This window comes from Talpa europaea (assembly GCF_964194135.1).
Source record: "Talpa europaea genome assembly, chromosome: 10".
Taxonomy (NCBI): domain Eukaryota; kingdom Metazoa; phylum Chordata; class Mammalia; order Eulipotyphla; family Talpidae; genus Talpa; species Talpa europaea.
Window position 1 is genome coordinate 24,331,856 of NC_140077.1, and position 26,892 is coordinate 24,358,747.

The 26,892-nt window shown below is 45.7% G+C and overlaps 1 protein-coding gene across 1 annotated transcript in view; it reads left to right on the top strand.

Moving 5' to 3' along the window:
* SORBS1 (sorbin and SH3 domain containing 1) overlaps nt 1-24,411 on the top strand; it is a gene marked incomplete at both ends in the record, with an annotated part of 115,844 nt that extends 91,433 nt beyond the window's left edge. Inside the window, 7 exons of the mRNA XM_084245423.1 lie at nt 3,376-3,490; nt 3,631-3,756; nt 5,152-5,343; nt 6,815-7,597; nt 18,993-19,051; nt 21,498-21,610; nt 24,344-24,411. Coding sequence (XP_084101549.1) covers nt 3,376-3,490; nt 3,631-3,756; nt 5,152-5,343; nt 6,815-7,597; nt 18,993-19,051; nt 21,498-21,610; nt 24,344-24,411 — 1,456 coding nt within the window. The remainder of the gene's footprint in view (nt 1-3,375; nt 3,491-3,630; nt 3,757-5,151; nt 5,344-6,814; nt 7,598-18,992; nt 19,052-21,497; nt 21,611-24,343) is intronic.
* Between the last annotated feature and the right edge of the window lie 2,481 nt (nt 24,412-26,892).

Here is a 26,892-nt window from a genome sequence, read left to right on the forward strand (position 1 = left end):
TTGAAACACAGAAGTCAGCTTGAAGAGAAGAGTTGGAGAAATAACAATTTTTTTGTAAAAAAAAGCATTTACTCTGTTCTAAGTACCTTACAGTGCTACACAGCATATATATCACGTGTAGCCCTATGAGGATGGTACTGTTGTTAATAACCTTTGTACAAATGGGGGAAACTCAGGGTCTACAAGGCTAAAAAATTGGCCCAAACTGATCAATGAGGCTGGGGATTCAACCCAGGCCTTCTTGGGCCAGAGAAGGGGCTCTTTCCACTGTGCTGCTTCTTGTATAGGAACTCAATTTGCTTGATTAAGTGGTGGCTAATATGGTCATATTCCACCATTCCATGGAAGGAGCCAAAAACAGCCTCTAGGAAGATAACTTCACCAGTTTTGTTACAATATCCCAAGAGATTGAAAGCCTTGTAAGAACCCACCCACAGGAGACCAACATTTCTCTAAATGTGTTCCTCACAGTGCCAGTTCTGTTAAATATTTCTCAAAAAGAGTGCCCCATTATACAAACAAGTCTGGGAATCACTGCTTTCTCTGTCTATACCCCCCGCCCTCCTTGAAAAGGTAATTTGCCATGGGTATACTGATAGCTCTGGAAGGCTTACAATGAAGAAACCTGATTAACTTATTTAAGCCAGTGTTATCTGAATCCAGATGACCAGGAAACCTTTATGTTTTCCATGGAATGAAATTTGGGGAAATGCTACCCAAGATTGGGTGCTAAAAGGAAGTGTCACTTTATACCTAATTATGAAATAAATGGACTGTGAGTTTTGGTTGGCAGCAGTGGCCAGCAGCCTCCCTGTTACCCTGCTGGTGGGAGGCCTTACATATGATGATGACAGGGAGAGGTCCCCACCCTTGGGTGCTGGAAAGTGCGGTGTAGAGATGGCTCAGCTGTGATTCTGATCCCCTAACACAAGGAGTGATCAGACCAGGATTTCCAGAACCTAAGAACAACCCTGGTAAATTTATTCCAGTCCTTTAGCTCATAATAAGAGGTGATGGCACAATGTGCTGGGAAGATTAGGGCGCTAGAGTCAGAAATCCTGGTTTGAATCCTGAGTAAGCCCCATATTGTCTCTGTGACCACAGGCAAGTCACCAACCTCTCCCACCTCAAATTCTATTGTCTGTGAGATGGGCATAAAATGCCACCGCTAAGGTGATACTGGTATCACAATGTCACAAAAGTCAGCACTCCACCCTTCTTAATTACAGAAGTTCATTTTTACTTTAATCAAACAGTTGCCTTTTCCTCTTTTTTTTGGTCTAAATTGAGAAAGGTTCATGCAACATTCACTGATAGTATTGTGATACTACATTCACCCATATTTCATAGAAGAATCATAACTTTTGTTCTTTCTCGTGGCCCTGACACGTAGAACAGACAAGAAAGCTGATTAGGACAGAACTTGTCGCTATTCCTCTACATCGATTCAGGAGAGTCCTTTTCTCCTGAATCAGTGTTTTCATCATACCTTGCTGCCTTCAAAAAAAATTAACAAGATATCTTATTAAATGGCAGAACCTGAATCCTTAAAACATTTTCAGTCACTGAGTTCAATTTTTCCCCCCATGATATGTTTCTCAAAAAAATGTTCTTTGAAAGCACGATTCAACAGTTAAACAAGTTTCTTTCCCACAAGACTTCTTCAAACCTCCACTCTGCTAACATAAGTGGTGACACTCCAGAAAAGATCTAGAGTAGATCATGTTATCATTTCTCAAAACTTTTTACCACCAGACCTTGTCATGTGGCCCTTTGGGGTGTGGGTATGATCCATAGTGCAGGGAAAAATACAGCCCCAGGCACCCCAGGGTACATCTCCTGTGGTCACAACTACAGACCTCTCATTCTCTGTGAACTGAGCTCGTCCTCCCTATCTCTCTGTCTCCCCATCTCTTTCTGATATCTCCCTATCTCTGTATCTGCAAGCCACATGGGATATACAGATTGGAGTCTGCAGATCTCCAGCAAGGATGGATATGCTGAGGGTCTTGTTCATCCATGTGTCTGTGGTTGGGGTAGAATGAGTGGGGAGTTTCAGAACAACCCCAAGGAGGGTTGTGGCAAAAATTTGGCCAAAAACATTCCTTCTATAGAAACAAATGCCCCAGATCCCCTTTGTGGGCCTTGTTAGGATTAGAATCCTATCTACCAATGCCAGACCGACAAGGCTGCCTTTTATTTCACTCAGCACAGTGCTGACTTTGTGTAAAGTTTTCCAGATGTGCCCATTGTGCAACCAGCATCCCTCACGTACCATGGGGCTTCTGGCACACTGCCAAGCAGGCACACGCCCTCCACATTTCCACCAGAGACTTGGCTTTCTGTGCTGTTGGTGTGACACCACTGGAAAAGGTCAGGTCAGATTTTTGTGTTTGTTTGTTTTTTTTTTAATTCAAGAAAATCTCAAGTTACATTTTTTTTCCTCCTTAAAACATTTTATTTTGCTTATCATTTATTTTTCTATCTCACTATTTCTCAAAAGAAGGTCCTGATTGTTAAACATTAACATCATTACTGATATAAAAGAGATGAATGTGGAAAAGTTGAATAAAAAGGATGACTATTTGAAGGAAAATCCAGTTTTCAATCCAACATCCCCTTTCCGTATTGAAAAGGGAGTGAGGTCATATAATTGTTAATGACGTAACAGGCAACATGCTAGGTGTTTTCTTGGCAGTCTGTCAACTGAATTCAACATCTCTGAGTTAACTCCTATTTTCAGATAAAGTAGACCAGAGAGGTAAGTAGCTAGCCCAGAGCTAGTAAGTGGTATAACTCAGATCTGCCTCGTTTCAGGGCCTTTCTGCTGTGTGATGATAGACAGGAGGTGAAATGGGTGGATGAGTTGAACAAGAAAAGGACATCAGTATGTCAAAAGTAATTTGAGTACAATTTAAAGCGCTAAAGGCATGCCTTGCTAGGGCATAGAAAAGGGTAATTAAAGTAGTAAAAGTATTTGTGAAATATTTTTCATTATTTCATGCATCAATTAAGACCACTGGGTGCACTGCTATATGTTGTGTAAGTATTTGGAACATGAGGTGGCACTCACAAGTCCCTGGAGGAAACCACAACAGACTAATACGGCCACTGAGCACTTTCTAGTACTGTTCAGTTTAAAGATTGATATCTGTCCCACGAAAGACTGGAAAAATGCCAACGTGATGTCATTTCCTGAAGAGTGGGATTCTCACTTCCAAATCTGGAGCCCCCTACTTCTGTAATTTGTCCCCCTTTGACCTCACTCAGTGTCCTTTCGCTAAAAAAAAAATAATAATAATAAAAAAAATAAATTTTTTTTGAGTGTTTTGATGGTGAAACATTTGCTAATGTACCGTGACCCTCTGTCCACAGGGAGCTTCCTCTGCAGAAGGGAGATATCGTTTACATTTACAAGCAGATCGATCAAAACTGGTACGAAGGAGAGCACCACGGCCGGGTGGGAATCTTCCCACGTACCTACATCGAGGTACTGCAGCCCCTTTCATTCTGAGGAGGAGTCCAGGGTGCCCGGAGCGCCCTTCATTGACTGAGCACTGTGTTTTGTTTTCTCCTTTTCTGTTTTTCCCACTTCTCTCTCCCTTTCTCCTGCCTCTCTTCCTTTTTCAGCTTCTCCCTCCTGCTGAGAAGGCTCAGCCCAAAAAGCTGCCACCCGTGCAGGTTTTAGAATATGGAGAAGCTATTGCCAAGTTTAACTTTAACGGTGACACGCAAGTAGAAATGTCCTTCCGAAAGGTGAGCTGCCCTGTCTCCCTCTGCTGGGGGCCCTGGTAGGTGGTGGTTATCGTGGGTGTATGGGGTCTCCACAGTGTGCCAGGCTGGTGGTGGTGTCCATGGGCACAGCCAAGGATGGCATTGGGGCAATTGGCACCCTAGATAGTGTCAGGGTTTAAAGACCTTCTTCTCACAGGTGTAAGGCAGTATTTCTGGAATCTTACATTTTTTTTATAAATGGTGTTCAACCAGCATCTTCTTCAGCACCTAATGACGTGATAGGTACCGTGTCAGTGTAGTGGGGGAGAGCTAGTCCTTGGACACCAGAAGTTTAAAAGGCTTTGAAGACAAAAGTGACAGATTATCAACTGTGCAGCTTTTGGAAGTCAAATAATTTTTCTGAGCCCTCATTTCCTGAAACCTGGTATATGTGGCATACATATATATCATATATGATAAGTGACCCTCTCCTGGAGCTGTTGGCAGAGGATTAAATCACACAAGTGTCAAGCCCCAGCATGCACATAGCATCTGGTTGGTGCTCAGCTGACAGGGGATGCCAGAGATGTCATCATCACTGCTGTCAGGGGCTCAGCATGCATATTTTGAACAATTAAGTTATGCAGACATAGTTCTCCCCCAGGAGTTCACTCTCTTTACATGTCAGAATTCTCTGGCTTGCTGAATTTTATATAGGATTGAGGGAAGTGGGCATGAAGCGCTGGAAGCAAGCTAATTGCCCAACATCAGGAGTTTAGTAATTAAATCATTATATGTAGAATTTCCATTAAGCTGTGCAACACCATCAAACTTGTAGAATTCTATTTCTTAATAATGGAGGCTCACTATGTTATTAAGTGTGAAAAAGCGAATAACAACACATACTCAGTCTTCATAAGAAAAATACATGTAATTCAAAGTCAAATTCAGAGAATTAAGTCTGGGAAGTACACATAATAAATATGTTGACAGCAATTATCCCCAAGTGATAATATTATGGGTAGTAATTATTTTCTGTGTTTTGTTTGTGTTTTGATTTTTCCATAATGATATGCGGGGGTGGGGATTTAAAAAGGAAGAAAAAGGATAACCCCAAAACCTTTTGCCTTAGAGAAGAAAGTTGAACGTTTGTTTATTGTACATTAAATGAATCAAAACATTACATTTGCGGCTAGCTTGGGAGCACAGAGTAATGAACCCGAACTTCTCCTTCCCAGAAATAAAGACCAAGCTTAACTTCTCTGCATCCAGATAGCTCTACATCCCAGTGATACTAATTCCATCCTGGTCTAACAGGCCAGGTTTCTCTGAGCGAAGAGTGTGATAAATAATGTAGAACCTTGCAGGGGACAGGTAAAAGCCTGACATATGCTGAGGCATGGCGGGACGAGCACCCTCGCCTGGCTTGTCTTTCAGGGTGAGAGGATCACGCTGCTTCGACAGGTGGACGAGAACTGGTACGAAGGGAGGATCCCAGGGACATCCCGGCAAGGCATCTTCCCCATCACCTATGTGGACGTGCTCAAGCGGCCACTGGTGAAAAACCCCGTGGAATACATCGACCTGCCTTACTCCTCGCCGAGTCGTAGTGCCACCGCAAGCCCACAGGTACCTAAGCTTCTCGTCGCTGGTTTTCACACTCAGGCTGAGAACCCCACGGCTGACGGCACACGGGCCCTCTGGGGCGGTTCTTCAGTCCTGTGCCTGGGGACCGTCTGCAGCAACACAGTGTATCCACAGCAGGGTTTGTTTCCTTGAATAAAAATGGCATTTTCCGAGCACTTGGTGGGGGAAATACCACCCCAGGGGAAAAGGAAGAATTACAGGTGACTTCTCAGGGAATAAGATGAGTGGGGAATGAGATAAGAACCTTTACCAGCTGGTCTAAGACCCTCCACTGAGATCATCCCATCCTGGGTGAAACTGGTGGTTGGGGTACCTCACCGTCCCACACCTACCATGGCCTAGTGGGGCACTCTTAGTCACCTTGTTGGTCGAGGTTGGCCTGCAGAAGGTAAAGATCCAGAGTATTCTTTGCAAGGAAAAAGAGAAACCAAGTTGGAAAGGGAACTTACAACGCTGTATACACTGGGCTGAATGAGGTGTTTGCTTGTCTGAATGTCAATTATGAACAAATTTGTTCTAAATTACAAATTATTCCAAATCCATTCCCACTGTCCCAAAGCCAAGAAAAAAATTGTTAGGCTCAGAATTGCTGTTGGACTCAGGAGAGGCACTAGAGAGGGTGCAGGGAGGGGTTGGGGAGAAAGGGAACAATGAAAGAAACTGGTCTTACTGCCACTGGAGCTGTAGGGGAGATGGCCAGATGTGTGAGAGCAGGACCTGGGACCTGAGATAGTTGGATGGTGCCTCTGTTCTCTCATCCTCTAATCATTTCCTCCTCTTCCACCTGCACATCACTGACCCCAGGAGATGGTTCTGGGCAGAAAGCCTTAGCCGGGCTGACCTAGGACTTCCTGCACAGGGAAATCAAGCTCCTGTCATTTCCTGGGAGCGGGTGTGACATTGGTGTGGGGCTTTCTGTTTTATAATGATAGGGGAGAGGTTTTTTACATAACTATAAGGTGGGATGACCACCCTTCCAGTCCTCTCTGGAAGGTTCTGGGCTGAGCCCCCGAGAGAGAATGAAAGCCCGAGAAGAGCCAGGCCAGGGCAGGCCACCTTTTTTCCCTCCTGGTTCTGGGTCCAGGCTTGGTTGCCACGGAGGATGGGCGGCGCAGGGTGGGAAGCTTCCGGTGTGTCCCTTTGAAAGTCAGTTCTGCAAACCAGGTCGGCGCCACCTCTGTCTGCCCTGGTGGAACCCTCTCTCCCATCTCCATGCCACTAGCTTCTCGCCCTCCCCCGCCTGCACACGTCATCACACACCCACCCACATCCCACTCTTCTCTCAGAACTAACCAAGTGACTTCTCGCTTGGACACCAGCGTGTCCTGCCCGCCCGCTCCACTCCATCCCTCTTTGTATACCCCTCATGGTGATTTTCCTTCTTCCTTCTTTACGCTGACACTTGTACCTTTTGCTTCTTTCTTTTGTTTTCCTCTCTCCTTTTCTTTTGAAGTTTCCTGGTCACAGCAAGCTCATCATGCCAGCCCCCTCATCTCTGCCTCACCCCCACCGGGCTCTGTCCCCCGAGATGCACGCTGTCACCTCTGAGTGGATCTCACTGACTGTAGGGGGCCCAAGCAGGCGTTCTCTGGCCCTGACCCCACCCTTGCCTCCTCTGCCCGAGGCTTCTATCTATAACACTGACAACCAGGCCTTGTTGGGAAGGTCCAGTCCCTCCCTGTCCCTCAGCCTTCCCCATTCAAGTTGGTCGGATCGATCCATCCCTCACTCTGCAGTTTCCCCACTGGCCCTACCTCCCCCGGACAGAGCCTACCCCCTGACACCCAGCACCCCGGCCTCCCTTCACATCAACGGGGACAGTGGGATCCACGGGCCACCACGACCACCTTTCCGTGTCCACCAGGATAGCTTTTCCCAGCCGCCATTCGGGAGCTCTGACAGGGTCATCTCAGAGCTTAGCAATGCTTTTAGCAGCCAGGGGAAGAGGCAGCCATGGCAAGAAGAGAGTGGACAGTATGAGAGGAAAGCAGAGAGAGAGGCAGGTGAGAGATGCCCAGGTGGACCCAAGATCTCTAAGAAGAGCTGCTTGAAACCGTCAGACGTGGTCAGGTGCCTGAGCACCGAACAGAGACTCTCAGAACTCCACACCCCCGAGGAGAGCCGGTCCTGCAAGCCCCTGGGTGGCCCTTTTCCGGGAAGGGAGGCTGAGCAGACAGAGCCTCATAGAAGTGGCGAGCAGGCTGAGAGGAAGGCCGCTCGGAGTGGTGTGAGCCAGGTAGGCCTGTGGCATGACTGTGTGTGCCTTGGCAGGGTGGGCCGGCTGTCTCACCAAGGTGCATCTGCTGAGACCAAGTGGACACCGGTGAGACCTATTTGCTTGCTTTGGGAGCAAAAATGCTGTCCAGGAGTGACCGGGGTCAGTGATTAAGATGTCAGGGCTGGGGACAGTTGAAGGCAAAGGCTGCTCTTGAAGGTAATTCAGAAGTTACTCCCACTTTGAGAACCGCCTAACCCGGCGCAGGAGCCCGTTAGAAGGAAGGCCTTCCTCAGTCCCCGCGCATGGCCTAGAGATTACCCTCCTTTGCTATGACTAACAGGCTGAGGACACCAGGCTGTGGTTTGGCTCTCCGTGGTTTGGTTTTGTGTGAGACACACTTTGTTTCCATAACCCATGGTGCTCTGCCAGTGCTCAGCTCCGTCAGCTCTTTGTCCTGTCTCGTGTTTGTGTGAGAGGGTGAAGACTTTGTTCACCGATGAACAAATGCATTTTGGTTCTGGAGAGGAGCCTGCAGTCCCAGCACTGGGGCCTGTCAAGATACAGAGGCTCAAAGGGCATGCTGGGTCCTCAGGCGACTGCCCCAACTTTGCTCTGGGTCAGCTGCATAGATTTCAGGATTTGGACCAAGGTGGCCAGAGGGTATTTTGAAGTCTGAAAAATTTGGTGGGGAAGATCAATTTGGCTATTTAGATCATGGTTCTAATTTTAATTCTGCTGTTGAATATCTCCCAAATAAGGGACTTTGGGCAGCTTCCCCAAAGTTACCAGGTTTGAAGTCCCGCTCACCTCTTACTGTCCAGTGACTTGGGAGTCACCCCCTCCCTCTGATTTCTGGCTTTCTCACCTATAAAATAAAGATAATAACTCCAGCCTCAGAGAACGGTTGAGAGGATCCCACAACGTCATAATGTATAAAGTGATAAGCACAGGAGCTAGGGGTGGCGCACTATCTGCATTCTGTCAGTGGAAGGTATGGAGCTGCCATCTTGGGTGGCCCAGAGCTGCTTTGGAACAGAACATTCCAGAATGTCTTTAGTTCCAGATGGAATTCTTCTGTCTTCAAACCATTTATTGAGTGTGTGCTCTGTGTAATGCCTTTAGTGGACTGAGCTTGAACACTGCAATCTCAGTGTTCCTTCAAAGTTTCATTCACTCAACAAATATTGATTCAAGGCCCATAGGCACCAGTAACTGGGCCAGGTACAAGGGTTATTTCCTCTTTGGAAGCCTGTGCCCAATGGACTGGGGACACAGCAGTGCCCTGGCTGCAGTCATAGAGGAGGCCCCAGAGCAGAGGCTAAACCTCCAACTCAGCCCAATGGTTGGGAGGGAGGATCAGTTGCTACGGAGGAGGGCAGTGTGGGATAATGATAAATAATTGGACTTTGCCTTGAGCTAGCAAGTACTTAACCTCCTTAGTCATTTTTTTAAGTGCCATTTTCTCAAGTAGGAGTGGAAATAGTCCCTCCTTCTGGGGCACTTGTAAGGATTAAATGAGGTTGTGCAGGTAGGTATGGTACCTGAGATGGAGGAAGGTTCTATGGATTGTTGAACCAGCCCCAAGTGTGGGTTTGAGGGAAAATAGGAACACCAGGGGAAGGCATGGTCTGGCACCTTAAGCAGGTGTTCCTGGAATGTGTCCTGCAAGGAGGAAGAGGGTGTGTCCAGTTAAGGAAAGAATAGTTAGAGGGGAAAGGCGGTCAGAGTGGCTAACTGAAAAGAATTAAATGTCTCTGAGATAGGAACAGTTCCATAAACATTCTGCTCAGCCCACAGTGCCTGGAGACCTCATTATTGTCAGCAGTGAGTCATCAGCAACCGTGGCCTGTTCCAGAACCGGTGTGCACAGGAAGTGCTCCCGGTACCAGCTCCCACTGAGGCCAGGGGCTACTTCCCTCCCTAACACAGGATAGGAGGGGAGGAGCTGACGTCACGGAAAGCCAGGCTTGCTGAAAATTGGCCTTCCTTTCTTAGTGGGCTTCCAGGCTCAGAGGACCACTTCCTGTCCCCTCCCTTCCTAATGCTCTTCCAGCTCACACCCCCTTCATGGCCACCCAGGCCGTGGGCACTGACTTGCTCCCTGTTGAGAGCAGGAGACTATGTGAACAGAGCTCCTGCCACACACTCCCTCCCAGCCCCTTCACTCCCCCTTCTTGTAACTGAGCAGGTGCCAGCCTCATCTTCCAGTTCCGCCCTGCAGGTTTGGCTGGATGACCCCCATCTGTCCTTCACTCTTCCACTTAGCTGTCCCTTCTCCCTGGATCCTTTCCTGACTTCCTCCTCTGCCAGTAAGACTAGGTTAAGTGCTGTGTTGCCACAGCCCCTGCACCTGACTGGTGGGGGCACTTCTCAGCTCTACCCTATTTGTTGCCTTGCACTGTTAGAGAATTAGTACCCAGGGGTTAGGTGCTGTGACAGTTTTGTATGGGAGGCATACGGAATAAACTCAGTAAATATTTGTTGAGTGAAAGAAAATAAAAAATAACTGACCCGCTCTAAAGGAGCGTATGATCTCCATTGAGGGGATAAGACAAGTTCACGAGTAATTATAATGCAAACAGGCTCAGAGCCACAAACATTTCACTCTGGAAGTTCAAGATAGAGAGAAACATAAGCAATAGGAGGGGGAGGTAGTGACCTGGAAAGTGGCAGAGTGTGGCATCTGATCTGCAGCTTAAAAACCAGAGTTTTATACCAGGGCACAGCGAAAGAGCAGCATTCAAGGAGGCAAACCTCGCAGCCAAGACCCAGAGGTGGGAACTTGAAAGAGGGGCAGCGGCAATGCTGAGTTCCCTGTTTGTGTGAGACTTAGGGTGTCCGCAGGAGGGTGGAATGGGAGCATCTGTAGCAGCAGCTGGGAGCAGAGTGCTTGAGGGGCCTCTCACTGTCCAGCCTCTTCCTCACAATCGCATGGCCTTGGAACTTGCTTGTGAGACTTCCTGTGTAGGCCCCTGCTTGACTCCTTCCCCTTAGTCACCTGTCCAGCTCCCTGCAGACGTGCAAAGTGGTTCGACTTCTTTCCCCTTGTAGACTTCCAAGCTGACTTATCACTTTGGAAGCTCATGTTTTTAGATGCGTTTTCTCAAAACAGCCAGAGAGGCTGAATGTGGTGCAGAAGTGCCTGGGGGGCATAAGGATCGGGTAGGAGAGCTCTCCTGGAAGTCTGCATACCTGAGTCCCAGCCCCAGCTCTGCCTGTGTCTTTGGATGAGTCATTTCCCTTGTCTGGCAGCTTTCCTCTCCTTAAAACAAAAGATTTAGACAAGAGGACCAAAATTCTTTTTGGCTTTGGTATTCTGTGATAAGATAAAAATTTTGTGTGGATTTCAGCTGAAAGGAGAAAGAATTTTTCTTTATTTTTTGGGAAAGATTTATTTATTTATGCATACGACAGCTGGGGTGCAGGCTAGAGGTGGGGGGTGGTAAGAGGAATTTTAGGAATTTTAAGTACAGGGAACAGAGATTATGACAGACCTGCAAACCTTCACAATTAAAAAAAATGAAGATTTTTGTTTATTTTATTGAGGGACACATTAAATAACTGGAAAAAGCACATATATATATTTATGTATGTATGTATGTATAAGGCCAATGAGTCTAGAATTATCAACCAAGTGCTTGGAATTTTGTCAGGCATAATTTGGGTCAAGAAAATTTAGAATGGGCCTCCCCGGTGGCGCAGCGGTTGAGCGCTGGGTTGCGAAACTGCGCGCGGCCTCTGCGGCGCCGGTTCGATCCCCGGCTGCTCCCCGGCCACCAGAGGAGGGTCCCACATGGCGTGCAGACCTCTCCTGCCGCCCGCTGCTCCCCTCAGCAGTGTACTTGGGTCCTTCTGCCTGCTCTGCTCCCCGCTCTGGCTCTGGTGAATTCTCTCACCCTCCCGCGCTTCTGACTGTACCCAGTGCATGTATAAACAAAACAAACAAACAAACCAGCAAACAAATAAATAAAGCATGCCTCTATAAAAAAAAAAAAAAAAAAAAGAAAATTTAGAATGATCAAGTCGAGAAAGTACAGGGGAAATCACCTTGGAAATCTGCATCACTAACATCACCAAATACTTACTGAGCTTCCCCAAGTCAGCAGCACTGTGTGCCGACTGGCATACAACCTCGTTTTTTAAGAGTTCCTACAGCTGGTGAGAGAACCTCATATAATTTCTGAATTTAAAAGACTCTTCAAAGATCTTTTCCAGTGAATTGCAGCTTTTTCTGGGTCATGGAAATTTTGAAAATTTAAGGACTCGTGGCCAGTCATTTGGGGAAGAGCGTAGCACACACACAATCTTCATAAAGTTTCAAGAGACTCACACCTGAATCCCCAACCCCACCCCCCGCAGAGCTTCCTCGGAGTCTGTGGAGCCCCAGGTTAAGAGTCTCCGATCTATTCAACTTTTATGACGAGAGAAGAAAACTGAGGCCTGGGATGTCAGTTAGGGTCCCAAAGGAAATCACTTCCAACAGTAAAATCTAAGGGCATAAAGTTTGAGGTACAAGTATGCAGGAACCTTGTGGGTCCTCAGCGTGTCTGTCTGAGAAACACAGGGACAAACTTGAGCCACAGAGGAAGGAGATGGGGCGAGAGCAACCCAGCTCATGGCAGAATGCTGTGCTGTGATTACGTCAGAGGGAACGTCCCCTTACCACAAGGAAACTTAAGTTCCCAGAAAGATAAGAACCAAGACTAAGCCTGGGAATCAGAAGTGCAAGGGAAAGCATGTGATGCGACTTGCAAGAACAAAAAGGAAATGGCAAATGTTAAGATACTCAACTAAAAATGGGAAACATTTTCCTTTGACTCACTCAGAAGGGAAATCTCTAAATAAATTGACGGTGTTTAACAGTCCAGGGGTGGTAGGGAAGACACTTTGGCTGCAGTTCTTAAAATAAATAACCAGCAGGTATTCTGTCAACATCTAAGGCAGGGAACTAAGACCCAGTCTTGCATTGCCCACCCCTGAAAATGTGATGGGAGACATGGTAGCGATGAGTAGAGACCCCATGCTGCCGCAGTGTGCTGGGGGGGTTATGAGGAGGCTTTTCCTCAGCGCATCTCTCCAGCCTCCGATGTCTCCCTGTGGCCAGCACAGGCCGGAACAGGAGGGTGTGGTGGAATGTACGGGACTGGGAGCAGAGGCCAGGGCTTACATCCCAGCTCTTCAAATTCCTGATTCAGATGTTTGATCTGTTTCATAAGTGACCACCTTACTGCGTCACGACACAGGTCACATGGGCTGGTCACGTGGGGGTGGGCTCTCCGGCACAGAGTATGTTGTTGGGACTTGGCAGATAACAGGGAAAAGAAGCAAAAGTAGTTTACTTTCTCCTCCCTCCCAACCCCACCTAAGAGAGAGAGGTGGAAAAAATGGGAGAATCTTCTCTTCGCTCTAGGTAACACAAATCCAGAACTTAGAAAACTTCTAATTTGTACTGTGCAAATGAATGCTTCTCCTGGTTCTCTCTCCTTTGAGCACAAGGGCTTCCTCTTGGGAAGCTTTGGGCTTCCTCATTCTTGAGTGCACATTCTCCAGCATCCCTCGCATGGTTTTAGAAAAGAAGCAGAAGACCAAGTCTATTCACACTCTAAGGAGGAGGCTGCATACTGAGGCTCAGTGTTGTGATCAGATTCAAATTGCAGCACCACTGATGAGTGTATGGTGGCATCTGCAAGGGGTCAAGTCTAGGTGGCATCCAGTTGAACTAATTGGTTGTAATTAGCTGTACATTTAACTAGCATCTTTTTCCCAATAAACTCGAGAAGAACCCAGTGGAGTCAGAGATTGTCCTATGTGTTTCTAAAGTGAAACACAGGAACCCGAATCACTTAGGTCAAGGAGTTTCCCAGTGTCCTGAGAGCTGCCCAACTTCCACCTCCAGGGAAGCAAACCCTCCCCCCCCACACTGCTAAAAGCCAGCCCTCCATCCACTTTCAGCAGCTGTCCTCCACCCGGCATCCAGTGGGCGGTGAGTGGACTGCTGCCTCCCCCCAGCCAGGTGGCCCGGTTCTCACTCTCAATCCAAGGAATGTGTGCATGCCAGCCACAGAAGTGCTGTAAAGCATGCCCAGTCCTCTTACTTTACTAAGACCTTAAGTCCAAAGAAGTTCAACGTTTTGCTCAAAAGACAATCAATAGTCTAGCCTGAAACAAGGATTTTCTTATACCCACACCCAAGTTCTGAGTCACCAGGAAGATAAACTGGGGTCTGAGAACACAGGGTATGAGGTGACAGGAGGAATGCCATCTCTGGTGGCCTCAGAAAGGGGAGGGGAGCAGGACAGACTCCATGTTTGTGAATGGGTTCAAGGTGTGCCCGAGGTTGTGGGCTCTATCCTGTTCACATCTTCAGGACTTCCTGCTGCTCTTTAGCCTGGGGTCAGTTTCAAGGCTTTGGCACAAGCCCAAAACAGCAAGAGGATGCTTAGTTACCCTGCAGTAGCACCAGGTGTTTTGTGAACCCAGAGAGATTAACAGCCCCAGGGAAGAGGATCAGATTTCTGAGGGACTTCTGTGAACTGGAAATGGAAGGGCAGTGCAGCCAGAGCAAGGACTCGGAGTTGCTCACTCCAGAGAGTTAGACAAGGACTCAGGCCAATAGGGGCAGCTGGTGTGCGTGTCTGCAAATATGGAAGAAAAGGGGTTTCTGGATCCGGGACTGTCACCTGCTTACTAATGATGGGGGTGCGGGGTTGTGAGCGCTCTGTGTGTGTGTGTGTGTGTGTGTGTGTGTGTCTGTCTGTCTGATTGCTGTTTATCTAAACATGTGAAAAACAACTGGGATGTATCTTCAGGAGTCTGAAATGTACTTAGCATGAGATAATACTCCCTTTATTCCCAACCCTGGATGAGATCCTAGTTAGATCTTGTGTCTACTTTTAGGTTTAAATAAGAGCAGACACTGAAGACCTGGGGAAGATTCAGGGTCACACAGCCTCATGGAAATGTAATGAGAACCACATATATAATGTAAATGTTCTTATAGGGAAATGATAAAATTAATGATAATACAGTTAACCCAGTCAATCTTAAATAGCATCATTGAAACATAATCAATGTAAAAGTGATAAAGTGATTAATGAGGCCTTATACATTCTCTATTTCATACTAAGGATTTGGGGTTTTTGTTTTGTTTTTTACATTTTAAAAGAACAGGTTAAATAGGAAAAGGAGAAAGAAAAAGGTACCTGCATAGTCACAGGCAGGCAGGAGAGCAACATGCTAAGGATTTGAGATCAAATGTGTGACATTTTACAACAGATTCCATTCCATTGGCCATACCCCATGTTCAGTAGATCCTGTGGCTGCTGGCGGACATGCTGGACAGCATCTGCTCAGAGGAACAGAGAAAAAGATGTGCCTGGTTAGAAAATGGGGCCAGGGAAAGAAAAACACACCTATTGGGGAAAAAAAATCTAAGCATGAAGAACCCACAATATGAAGTGCAAATCCCCGTAATAGATACTGATAGTTTCCATCTTCACTTGAGGGTTCACCCCATGCCACCCCATTCTACCCCCAAAGTTTATATTTCAGCTACATTGAGATGTTTGATTTAAATCTAAGGAATGCATTTCAAATGGGGAGAAATTGGATCTTTGCTAATAGGATAAATGTTTATCTTGCCTTCTTCCTTTCTTTATTCCACAAACATTAAGAAACCAAAACATTCCTACCTCTCAGGGATGAATTAAGCTTGTCCAGATGTGAAGGCTGTGAGGATGATTATCCTCCGATTTGGGAATAACCCGAGACCAAGGAAGGCCTTGGCTGGGCTCCTAGGATCCCTTCCAGGACTGGAAATCCCCAAATTAATGATTGGATCTTATCTATTACTATACACTGTATCTTTTGCATGAAGAAAAAGTATTCAGGAAGAGAAGTTCCAGTGCGTATTTCCAGAAGCATCGAAGCCGGGTATCGGCTGTCATGGCCAAGCCTGCTGCTCTCTGGTCATGCTCAGGAGCGAGGTGAAGCATCAAGCTCAGATCCTGAGCAGCTCAGCACTCAGTGGCTTTGCTTCCTTCAAACTTCCCTGAACCTTAACGTTCCCTTTTCTGCCCTCCCCAAATCACAGGACTTTTGCAAAATTTAGATGTCTAAACACCTCTATGTGCATTGAAAGCTGCTTCAAAAAAAGAGTTTTCTGGAAGAAAATAGTAAAATATCAGGTCCTCCTTACTGTGTTTGATTCTCTAAGCCTCATTAAAGGGCCAAGAGATTGCTAAATAATTAATTCCAGTCAACTGGGATGGTTGGCTGAAGATACTTTGAGCCTTCTGTGAGCTCTGGAGACCATGTCAGGGGATTGTCACGTCCTCTTTCTGCTGCATGACATGAGGTCATGAGACCACCAACCGGAATCTGGAAATACTTTGCTTTTTTATGAGAACTTTTACATTCATGAGGTGTGACTGACATCAGGCGTGGTACACTATAGCCCAAGAATCTCAGTATTGCACAACTGAGGTCTTCTATAGTCTTGCTCCCCAGAGTTGGTCTATGGGCCAACAGTTTGTACTTCACCGATAGAAATGTAATCCCAGGAGGTAGCCCAGACATGTCAAGTTTGAATCTGCATTTTTCACAGCACCCTCGGTCATCACCACAGACATTAGCCTCTGGGAAGCTCTGCTCTCTGACATCCTCCCTAAGAACAGTCAACTCAGTCTCAGCTTGACAGGCAGCCCCGTCCTCTCCAGTCACCCCTTGTATTGATGGACACTTGTCACTTTTACAAAGCTTTCCCTGTTATCAAGTCAAAATGTGCCTGTAGATCTCACCCACTGAGGGCTCCCAGAATGAGTTTCATTCTGCATCCACATGAAAGCCCTCAAAGCAAGTGCTGGGAAACATCACTGCTTTTCTGTGTTCTGCAGAAGCCTTGCCCCCAGGCAGGATGGCTAGTCAGTGGGTCACAGGGGTTGGGGTGGGGAGGTCAGGCTTGCAGGTCCTGAGACACTGTTGAAGGAGTAATCAATGGCCTCTTCTTCACCCCTGCCAGACCCCCAGGGGACTGGTTTAAGTGATTGCAACTTGGAAGGGGGTTAAAGAACTTGAAATTTTCCCAAAGAATAAAAGTATAGCAGTGATATAAATAAACAAGAATGAATGTATGCATACATGCATGCATAGAAGTGATGTTTCGTCTGGGGTGGCAGTTGGTCTGGCAGGGCATGCTGAAGCCTGAGTGCGTTAACAGAGGAGATGAACAGGAGGGAGTGATGTGGTGGAAAGAGCAGCCTAGCAGCTTTGCCTCTCACCAGCTGTTTGACACTGGGGCATGCACTAAACCCCCCATGATCATCCTGGATTTGGAAAGAAAATGGAGTGATAAGCTCTGCCCTGCCTGTATCCAGGGTTTCTGTGGGACTCATTGAAGATCATGTCACTGATGATGTGGAAAATGGTTCAAGGATGAAAGAGAAGGGCTGCCGGGACCATAGATGAATCCAGGGGACTCACTGTGATTGCAGGAGAGGCCCCACCCTCTCTGGGGTTCTCTGTGAAACGGATGGGTCATGCACAGTCTCCGAGAGCCCTTCTAGCAGGCCCTGCAGTTGTGGCTTCTCCCTACTGGTGCGTGGTAACAGAGGGTTTCTCCAAGGTTGACCCTTCAAATAGTCGTGTAGGGGGGTTTCGGGGAGCTTGGAATTGAATGAATGCTCTCTGGGGAACTGATTCCCAACCCTCTACAGAACCCTGACGTCTGCTGTGGGAGCCCCACTTAAAATACGGGTCTACTGGGCCATAACTGCACCTGTGTTTCCACATGTCTGCATGTGGTCCCCGAGCTGGTGAGCGAGGTTTCATTGCTGTGACTGTGTCAGCACACAGGCTGTTCTAGAAGCAAGCTCTGCCTTACTAGATGTCTGAACTCCTACCTAGCTAGAGGGTGTCATGTGCAGATTATTCCAGGATATAGTCTTGTTTGGTACTTCAAGTGTCACCAAGAAGCTTTTCCAGGGCCACCCCTGTTGGCGCAGCGGTTGAGCGCTGGGCTGCGAGGCTGCCCACAGCCTCTGCATCTGCATCTGCAGCGCCGGTTCGTTCCCAGGCTACCGGCGAGGGTCCCACAAAAAAAAAAAAAAAAAAAAAAAAAAAAAAGGAAGCTTTTCCAAAGCATTATTATGTCTCTATTTTTGTAAGTACCAAAACATGGCCTAGTAAAAAGTTTTTTGAGCCTGCTCTGCCCAGAGGAGGCTTCCAGTCAACAAAATAAGGAGCTGGCTTTTGGTACAGCAGCCCTTCCACAGCTGCTTGCTGGCTGAGAGCGACAGGACCAACGTGTGATTATGGAGGACGTGACTGTCCCTTCAGGCAGCCCCTCCGTGTCTACGCTGGCAATCCAGGGACCCTGTGTTATTCATTCTCCACTCACTGTAGCCATGTTCCCAACTTCTCATTTCATTGCCTGGATGCTTGCTTCTAACTCTGTACATTGCATTTTCTCCTGTGCACCCACTGTGTTGTCATGGGAACTCGGTGGCCATAGGCCATGAGTATCCGGTGTCATCGAGTATGATGGTGTGGTACGTGTATTTGCTCACGCTTTTATTTTGAATCCTTTCCAATGTGACATCTGCTAAAATGTCTCCCTTATAATTTGCTTGGTGATCACAGCCTTCTCATCATTCATTGAGAGCAGGACCTGATCTCACAGAATCTGAAAAGAGCTATGTGGTAAGATACCTGTTGAATACGACTGCAGCTTTCTAAAGAGAATCCTTACTGACTTACAGAGTCTAGAATGGAGAAATGCCTGGTTCCCTCACAGAGCCATTATTTACATACAATTGTATGGCTATCGTAGTAGAGAGATGTCAGGCCACCCCCTTCCCTCTCAAAAAAAGCAGAGGAATTTAGAGACAATATTTCTACTCTGCCTACTGGTGGGATTAAATTGATGTCTAGTGCATGATTGGGGGTACATATTTGTATTTCTAATCCTGAAGTTGTTCCATTTGTAACAGTTACTCACTAATTACCGGCTTTTATGCTGCTGCCTTTTTTTTTTTTTTAATATTCATACTAAATCCCAAATTCTTCTGTATCTCACCTGTTTTTCCATGCTTACGCCTGGATCCCTCCTGCACTCCACTACTGGAATATCTATTTTTTTAACCTGGACCTTCAACTCTGTTGTTTCCTTGGACTTTTGTGCTTCGTCTGGAATGTTACATCTCTTCCTCTCTTTTCTTTTTTTTTTTGTCCCCATGTTGACTGTTTTATGGGGGTTTCTGGATATCTTGGGGCCACCTCACAGGAAGCAGTTTGCAATGAGATCATAAACATTGCCGAAAAGTCTGTTCATTACTGCAGCACTGTTTCTCATCCCCTTGACTTTCATCACAAAGTATCCCCTTCTGACAATAAATCATCTTTAATCATTTCTCAGCAACCTCAAGCCCAGCAGCGAAGAGTCATCCCAGACAGGAGTCAAACCTCACAAGATTTGTAAGTACACTTGGCAAACTTCCATTCTCCTTAATAGACTGTTGGCCATTGGGTCATTGAGTGACTGGGGCAGCCATTGGGGGGAATGAACAAATCACTCATGGCTTCTCTAAGGATTTCTTGTCAAGGCCAGTATCCCATCAGCCAACGTGAATGTAGGTACAGGGTAAACAGAGGCGATCACTGACTACTGGGAAAGACAGGTAAAGAATTAACTCATCCAAGGGTAAAGGAGAACTGTGCTGACTTGTCTCAGGCCAAGTATTATGGGACTTCAGAGGAATTCTGACTGGAGAGGAATCAATATGGTTGATCCATCTTTCAGAAGAAAATTATTGGATTTCTCCCATATTTTGAGCACAAAGGCATAAACTCCATTTACAGAAGGAGATTTAGAGTCAGCACTAAAAATCAAATTGAATTTGAGCGCTAAAACAGGGAGATAACGGGTCTTCCCAGTTGAAGATACCATGTATACAAAGATGTGGGATAAGAACGTCTTTGGAGAACTTTGAGAAGGCCCAACTGGCTGCAGCATACAGTACATGGAGAAACAGAGACAAAGCTCAAGAAGTGGGTTGGGACCAGATTGTAGAATCCAGAATGCAGTTGAAATAAGTTTGGGGTTTTTTCTCTAGGTAGTAGGAAGCCACTGAAGGTTTATGAAATGAGGAATATACTGATTATATTTTCTTTTAAGGAGATAACTCTGGCAACAGAGTAGAGGGTGGATTTCAGAGATAAGGACAAAGATATTGATTAAGAGATATTAACCCGGGGAAGAAGTGATAAGACCTGAGCTAGAACAGAATGGGTACTTCCAGACAACAGAATTGTTAACTCGTTACATAGTGGATGCTTGGAAGTACAGCAGCAGTTGTGTGTTTATAGCCCAGGGAAGGGATTTCAACATGGCTAGGAGTAAGGCCCCTTCCTCACACGTGGGGATGGGGCAGGAGGGAGGGTGGAGGTACAGACATTTAAAGTGCTGCCCACAGCAAACTTCAACTCAGGAGATGGGGGCAGAGTTCAGAGTCCTCTGCAGAGAGTTGGGTACCAGAATTGGCTAAGGAGGTGGAGGAAGGACTCAGTGGAACAGTATCCTGAGTATCCAAAATTAGAGTGGATCAGGGAACTCAAGCAGCAAGGTTAAGAGACCCTCTGGCCAGTCTCCACCCACTGGGAGTGAGAACAGAGAAGCAGGGGTACAGAGTTATTTCCCAGAGCTAAGGCTAGCAAAGCAGGTTCTGTGGAAGTTAAAGGTTCTGAGGAGTCCAGGTTGGGGAGGAGAATGCAGCAGGCACATACCTGCGTACTGGCAATCTATCTGCATCTCTGAACTTCTCATCTGAGACCTTCCTTCTAGCAGACAGATCCAGCTATCCAAGTGTCAGTACTTTTGAATAAATATGTAAACTTAATTGTCCCTTTGGTTTTAGCAGAGGAAAATGAATCTCCTATTTCTGGGAACTGACTCCACTTACTTGTTTCAAGTCTCTTTTGTCCACACACTGGAATTCACTGACATGTACTGGAAATGGTAAAAGGCTGACTCATTTGCAAAGTTTTGCCTACTACTGTTGTGTTTTATAATAGTGAGTAAACAGAATTGTTAACTCTTGCACAGTGGATGCTTCTTAAGTATTTGTCAAAGGGATAAACGAAAGCAAAGCTTTTCCTTGTTGCCAAAGAAATATCTGATTCCAGCATAAAGCAGTCCTGCTTTCTCCAGCCACAGCCTTTGTTACTACAGACAAAATAACACAGCCCAAATTGCCTTAGACTAGCCAGTCCATAAAATCTTCATCCCAGATATCACTGGGATAGAAAAAATCAGAATGCCTTCAGGAGTTTCAGAAAAAATGACATCCACATTAAAAGCATTGAATGAAATGTATTTGGGCAGGTGAAAAACTAAAGAGGCTTTGCTAAACAGAGAGGCAATTGGTGTGTCCTTTTTATATATTTTGTACATATAATATACATATTATTTATATAAAGACAGTTGCCTTTTGCTATCCAGTGCATATGACCAGAATAAAAATTTCCATCTTTGAACCCAAGTAACTTCTGATTATCCTTGATTGCCCCTACCTATATTATGCTGTTAAGACAAGTCTTGATTAACTTTAGTGTGGGGGAGGGGAGTGATATCTAGATTAAAAAGCTTGGCTGTAGTAATCAAATGAAATCAAATAAAAGGACTGGTCATGACTTTCTTTTCTGACATTCCCCATCTCTCTTGTAATGTACTTATCATACATTGAATGGATCTCACCAAATGCTAAATTAGAGAAGTTGTCAATAAAATACGTATTCCCACTGAGTAGGAAACACTGTCTAAATGTTGATTTAACTGAAATGGATTATAAACACACTCCTCCCCCCAAGTTATTTAATCCTATCAGAACTTGAGTCATTTAATATTTATTTTTCTCATTTATAGATTTAGCTACCAAGCATTATATAGCTATATACCACAGAATGATGATGAATTGGAACTCCGAGATGGAGATATTGTTGATGTCATGGAAAAATGTGATGATGGATGGTTTGTTGGTATGTAACTTACTTCTCATGCTTTTCTTTTTTTTTAAAGATTTATTTTTATTTATTTATGCATACAAGAGCTGGGGTATAGGCCAGAGGTGCAGGGGAATAAGAGGATTCACCAGAGAGAGTGGGGAGCAGAACAGGCAGATCTACTGAAATACACTGCTGAGGGAAGCAGCAGGCAAGACAGGGGAGGTCTGCTGCACCACATAGGTTAACTCTGGGCGGGGATCAAACTCATGCTGCAGTGGCTGGCATAGCTTGATAGTGCTGAGACTTAGCACCTTGTGCCACCAGAGAGGCCCTTTCTCATGCTTTTCTTACAAGTCATACCTTGAAGGCTTAACTCGGAGTGATGAGCTATGCAAAATGCACTATTCTCTGCACAGAAAGGAGAGCTTTCTCAGTTCTTCTGTCACCATTAGGAATGTTGAGCCACCCAGTCTATGTTTGCTCTGTGTGACACTGATATTGGACCTAAAAAACAAATTATGTCAGCGCTATACATGCAAGTGCAATTATCAAGTTCATTGAGTTCTGTTATATTTCTATTATTCATATATCATTCTGCACTTAGAAATTCTGATATTATTATATTGCCATGTTACTTCAATTTTTAAGTGTTTTAAATAAATAAATAAATGTTTTTAATTAAAAATTTCTTATGAAAGAACACAAGAAAAATTGAGCCTAGGTCTCTTATGAAACTTAAGCATTTATATAGATATTCCAAAGATAATATTTATTCCATCCAGCCTTCTAATAACTTTAATCAAAACAATATGCTTAATTAAACAAAGGATTTACCTTTATAGAAGGGGAAGATAAAAATCAACACTTACTGAGGTTCTGTTATAAAACACTTGATATAGTTTCTTATTGAGGGTCTCTCAGTAAGAAAAGAATTATCCTCATGTGACAGATTGAAAAACTGAGGCTCAAAGAAATTAAGGAACTAGCCCAAGGTCACCCAGATGGGAGGGCTAGTATTTGAATTCAGGCCTATCTCTCCTCAAGCCTGTGTTCTTTCTGCTCAGGTGTGAATGTGATGTGGGGCCATGGAGCCTTTGCCTTCATTTCCCGTGTATGGGTGGCCATTCCTTTATCTTCTTTCCAAAGACTGCCTCTTTTCTGAGCCCTCTGAATAAGCTTTGCTGAAACAAAGTAATGTTGATGCTAGAGTAGTGCGAACAGCAAGACTTCAGGGTAAATAGAAGCCAGAAAGATTTGCCATGCCTCATCAGCCTCTTAAAAAGTTCCCCATCCTTCCAAGTCTGCAGACGCCTGCAGCCTCAAGTTCTGTTCAGAAAGAAACCAGATCTGAGAGGCCAGCAACACTCTAGAGAGGTCCAGTCCAATAGAAACAATGCAAACCACATATGAAATTAGAAGTTTTCTGGAAGCCACATTGAAAAAAGCAAAACAAAACCAGTGAAAATTTTAATAATGTATTTTATTAAACCCAAGGTATCTGAAATAATACCATTGGAACATATAATCAGCATAAAAAATGTTGTTAGACATTTCCCGTTGTTTTCATACTGAGTTTTCAGAAACCCCTGTGTGTTCTACAGGTTCGGAAGAGCTGGGGTCGTAGCCACGGCCCAAGTGCTCTGCAGCCACATGTGGCCATGACTCTGAGTGCAGCCCTCACACACCATAGCGTATAACTCTTCAGGGTGGGGCTAAGGGGACTGATTCTTGAATGGGGGCATCCTTGGCAGCTAGGTAACGGAAATCTTTTGGATTCCTGCATTCCTCAAACACTTCAGAAAGCCACCTAGTGTGAGACTATGAATAAAGAAACCCAGCAGAACTTCTGTTTCTCATGCACTGAGAAAGGTGCCAAACTGCTCTATGGCACATATCTGGGCCTTGGCATCTCAGGCTTCTGCAGCCTCCTTGACCATACCCTGCCTTGGGGCTCAACTCCTCCTTTTAGATGTCTCCAGCTTTACGTATTCCTTCAGGCCACAACTCCAACCCACTGGTAGTAGTAGCTCCTTGAAATGTAGTGTTCCACAGGATTCTGAAGCCATGTCCAAGGGGAAAGGATGAAGTGATCAGATCGTGATGTCTGCTAATGAAAGGGTCCTGAAGGCACAACGTATGTCTGCTCCTCCTCGCTTTAGAGAGAGAATCCAAGGGAAGGAAGAAGGGGTAAGGGATCCAGCAGTGCTGGGTATAGAGCAGCCAGGGAAGGACTTTGTTCCTAGCTGTGTTCCTAGCTAAACTAGAATCCTAACAAGGCTGATAGTGGAGACAGGGAGTGGATTTGGGGCTTAGGAACCAACTTATAGGACAGATTTCCTTTTGATGTGTGGTCCTATCCAATGAACTATAGAGATCCTATAGTTTAGAAATTCTAAATCCCAGGTATCTTGGGTTTGAATCATGTGTGTTAATTCCTCCAAAAATGAGAACAATGGGAAAGAGCCTTGGGTCGGGAGCCCACAGACTTGGTGCAAAGTCTGCCTCTGATGTTTATGAAGCTGTAGGACCTCACAGTGGCCCTATAAAATCCTTGATCCTAGGGTTCCTCATCTGAAAAGCAGGAGTATTAGAAATGCCTGCTTTACTCTCCACCCGGCCTTATGTTGCAGCCGCAGTGAGATAAGGTAGGGGAGAGTGCTTTGGCAATCACAAGCGATTCTGCAAGCTCTGGTATGGCTTTGGGGAGACGCTCAAGGCTCACATGGTGAATCTTCTCATCTGCATATGTGGTTTTTTTTTTTATAGGTACTTCAAGAAGGACAAGGCAGTTTGGTACTTTTCCAGGCAACTATGTAAAGCCTTTGTATCTATAAGAAGACTGAAAACCACAGAGATTATTTTTATTGGAGGATGAAACATAATTCATGAACCCGTCTCTTTATTTAAATGTCGAGTCTGTAGGAAAACTAAAGCAGTGGAGAAAGTAAAAAGTGAAAGAAAGAGACAGAGAAGCATTGTGTTTAAAATCTGAGCCTGTCTCAGCATACTGTGTATCAGACAGGGTTGAGCCATGCACTGAACAAAAAGGAATGAGGCAAATCTGTATTTACTTAGCTGCTTCTGGGAGCCATCCAGCCTTCCCCTCCTCTCCTGCTCTTGGGTAATCTGACCTGCAGCACAGTCCAGGAGCAGTTAGGCCAGAAATGCCTCTTATTATCCCAACCTCGACCAGCTCCCGCTCAAAGGGGCCCTTCCGCATGAAGCAGCCCTTGCGGTGCCAGGCAGACCCCCACCTTCTCCAGAGACCCCATACAAAGCTTTCCCCAGCTCTCACCCCCAGCTGCCCAAGGACCCGATGACTCCCCAACACTACTGATGATCGGCCCTGGGCTGCTGAAGCTGTCCTGTTCCCCTAAATGTCCCAAGACCGAGTCCCTCGCTGGACCTGCTGAAGAACCCAGGGAAACAGAGGCTGATTGTAGATGCTCTGTGCACTCAGCCTGCACGCAGCATTGCCATCGCCAGCCCTGGGGTTCACGCAGAAATGCACACAGGTTTTGCTGTGGGAGCGAGGCATCCAGGCACAGAGGTTGCGTTTGTATTTCCAAATGATTAAGTTAAGAAGCCCTGAGCTCTTGAGGTCATTTGCAGTGTCCTGCTTTCCCATATCACTGGCTTCTATAAATGATCACCTTCAACGTGGCAAGTTGCATTTATCAGGACACTATTGCCAACTTTTTCTGGTGTGTTTTTGGCTGGATCAGCCTGGGATGGACAACTCACAGAGAGCTACGGGAGGTGTTCAGTGATTCATTTCCACACACTGATGTGCACTGGATGTCGGGGACACCGACGCGCGAGTGTGCTCCAAGCCTTGGAAGAGACTCGCCGTGTCTCTGTTTCCACTCCCCCTGCAAGTTCGAGGAGCAAAAATGCCAGAACCCAGGGTTATGAATCCTTGCGAGACTTCTCTTCATGGCACAAGGTGCAGATGCTGTGGTCCCCGAGGGTGAGGCCCAGTTCTGTCACTCCCAGGAAGGCTGCACTTTGTGGGGTCAGACCTGAACAGGGAGGCCCCTGGGGTGTCTGGGCCGACACAGCTCTACCCAATTCAAGGATGCTTGTCAATCTCTCTGTTCCAACAGACAGGGGAGGATAGAAATGATCCATTCCCTGCCTGTTGGGAACTCAGAGGTAATTGGGGAGACAGATATTGAATCAAGAGAGACTGTGATATGTGTGAAGAAGGATGTGAGAGAGGAAGAGAATTTTTCCTGGAGGGATTCTAGAAAGCATTGTCATATTTCTGTCTCCATTAGCTCACTTTTCAATGACAAGGGTGCTGGAAGAAACCTTGGTGAGGGAAGTATATGGCTGGAAATACTTGGACCTGTTTCTAGTCTTTAAAATCTCATCCTCCCCATAAGCGGCATGGCAATTCTAGGTGGTAGGATGTGCACAGCAACCCTAACTCTACATATTGCTCACAATTGCCCCAGAATGGTTGTTCCAAAGTCTGAAGTCTTTACAAGTAGGCAAAGTTTTGTGCCTATGCCTCAGATTCTGTGTCTGCTACCCATCTTATGGTGCCACCTGCCCGCCCCACGTCAGACAGCCACAGTACCCTTGCTCTCACTCTGTCCTCTTTCAAATCATGCTCTCAGGAAAGAAACTGGCTCCTTCCTACTAAAGTACAAATGACTGATAAGAGGAATCAGTCATTTACTGATAGATGTTTGCTTTTAACTAGTACAGAGCAGAAGCTTAATTCCATGGGAAAAGATGATGGAACTAATGGTGGGGACAGGAGTGGAGGAGCTTCCTGGGTAGAAAAGACCTTCTTGATATTCCTTAAACAAGACCCAGTGCTTTGGAAAGACCACTGCACCAAACAGGGACACTTTTTGGGGGGAGAAGGGGGAGCTTAACACTCAATCTCTGAGGGAATATAGTGCAAGTGCATGTACTCATGCATTTTGCAGCATTTCACCCATTTGGAATATAATTCTTGTATTGGCTAATGTGATTTCTGGTATTTCTTAAATGCAAACCATTAAATCACATGATCTCATCTAATAGGGTTTTTTGGGGGGTGGTTCTTGATTAGGTAATTTGGAACACCTCTTTAAATACAGCTAGAAAATAAAACCAATTTGTAAAGCCACATTTGCATATGATGCCAACCTCACACATCTGTGTATCCCAAAACCCAAATATGCCTCACCAATATGCCCGTCTTTAAGAAAATCATGTTAAAATTTGCATCAAACTTCAGCTTCCTCTATATGACAAAACCATGAACAAAGGTTTCCAATTATTCTTTTGTCTTCAGACATTTAGTAATATAAAATACC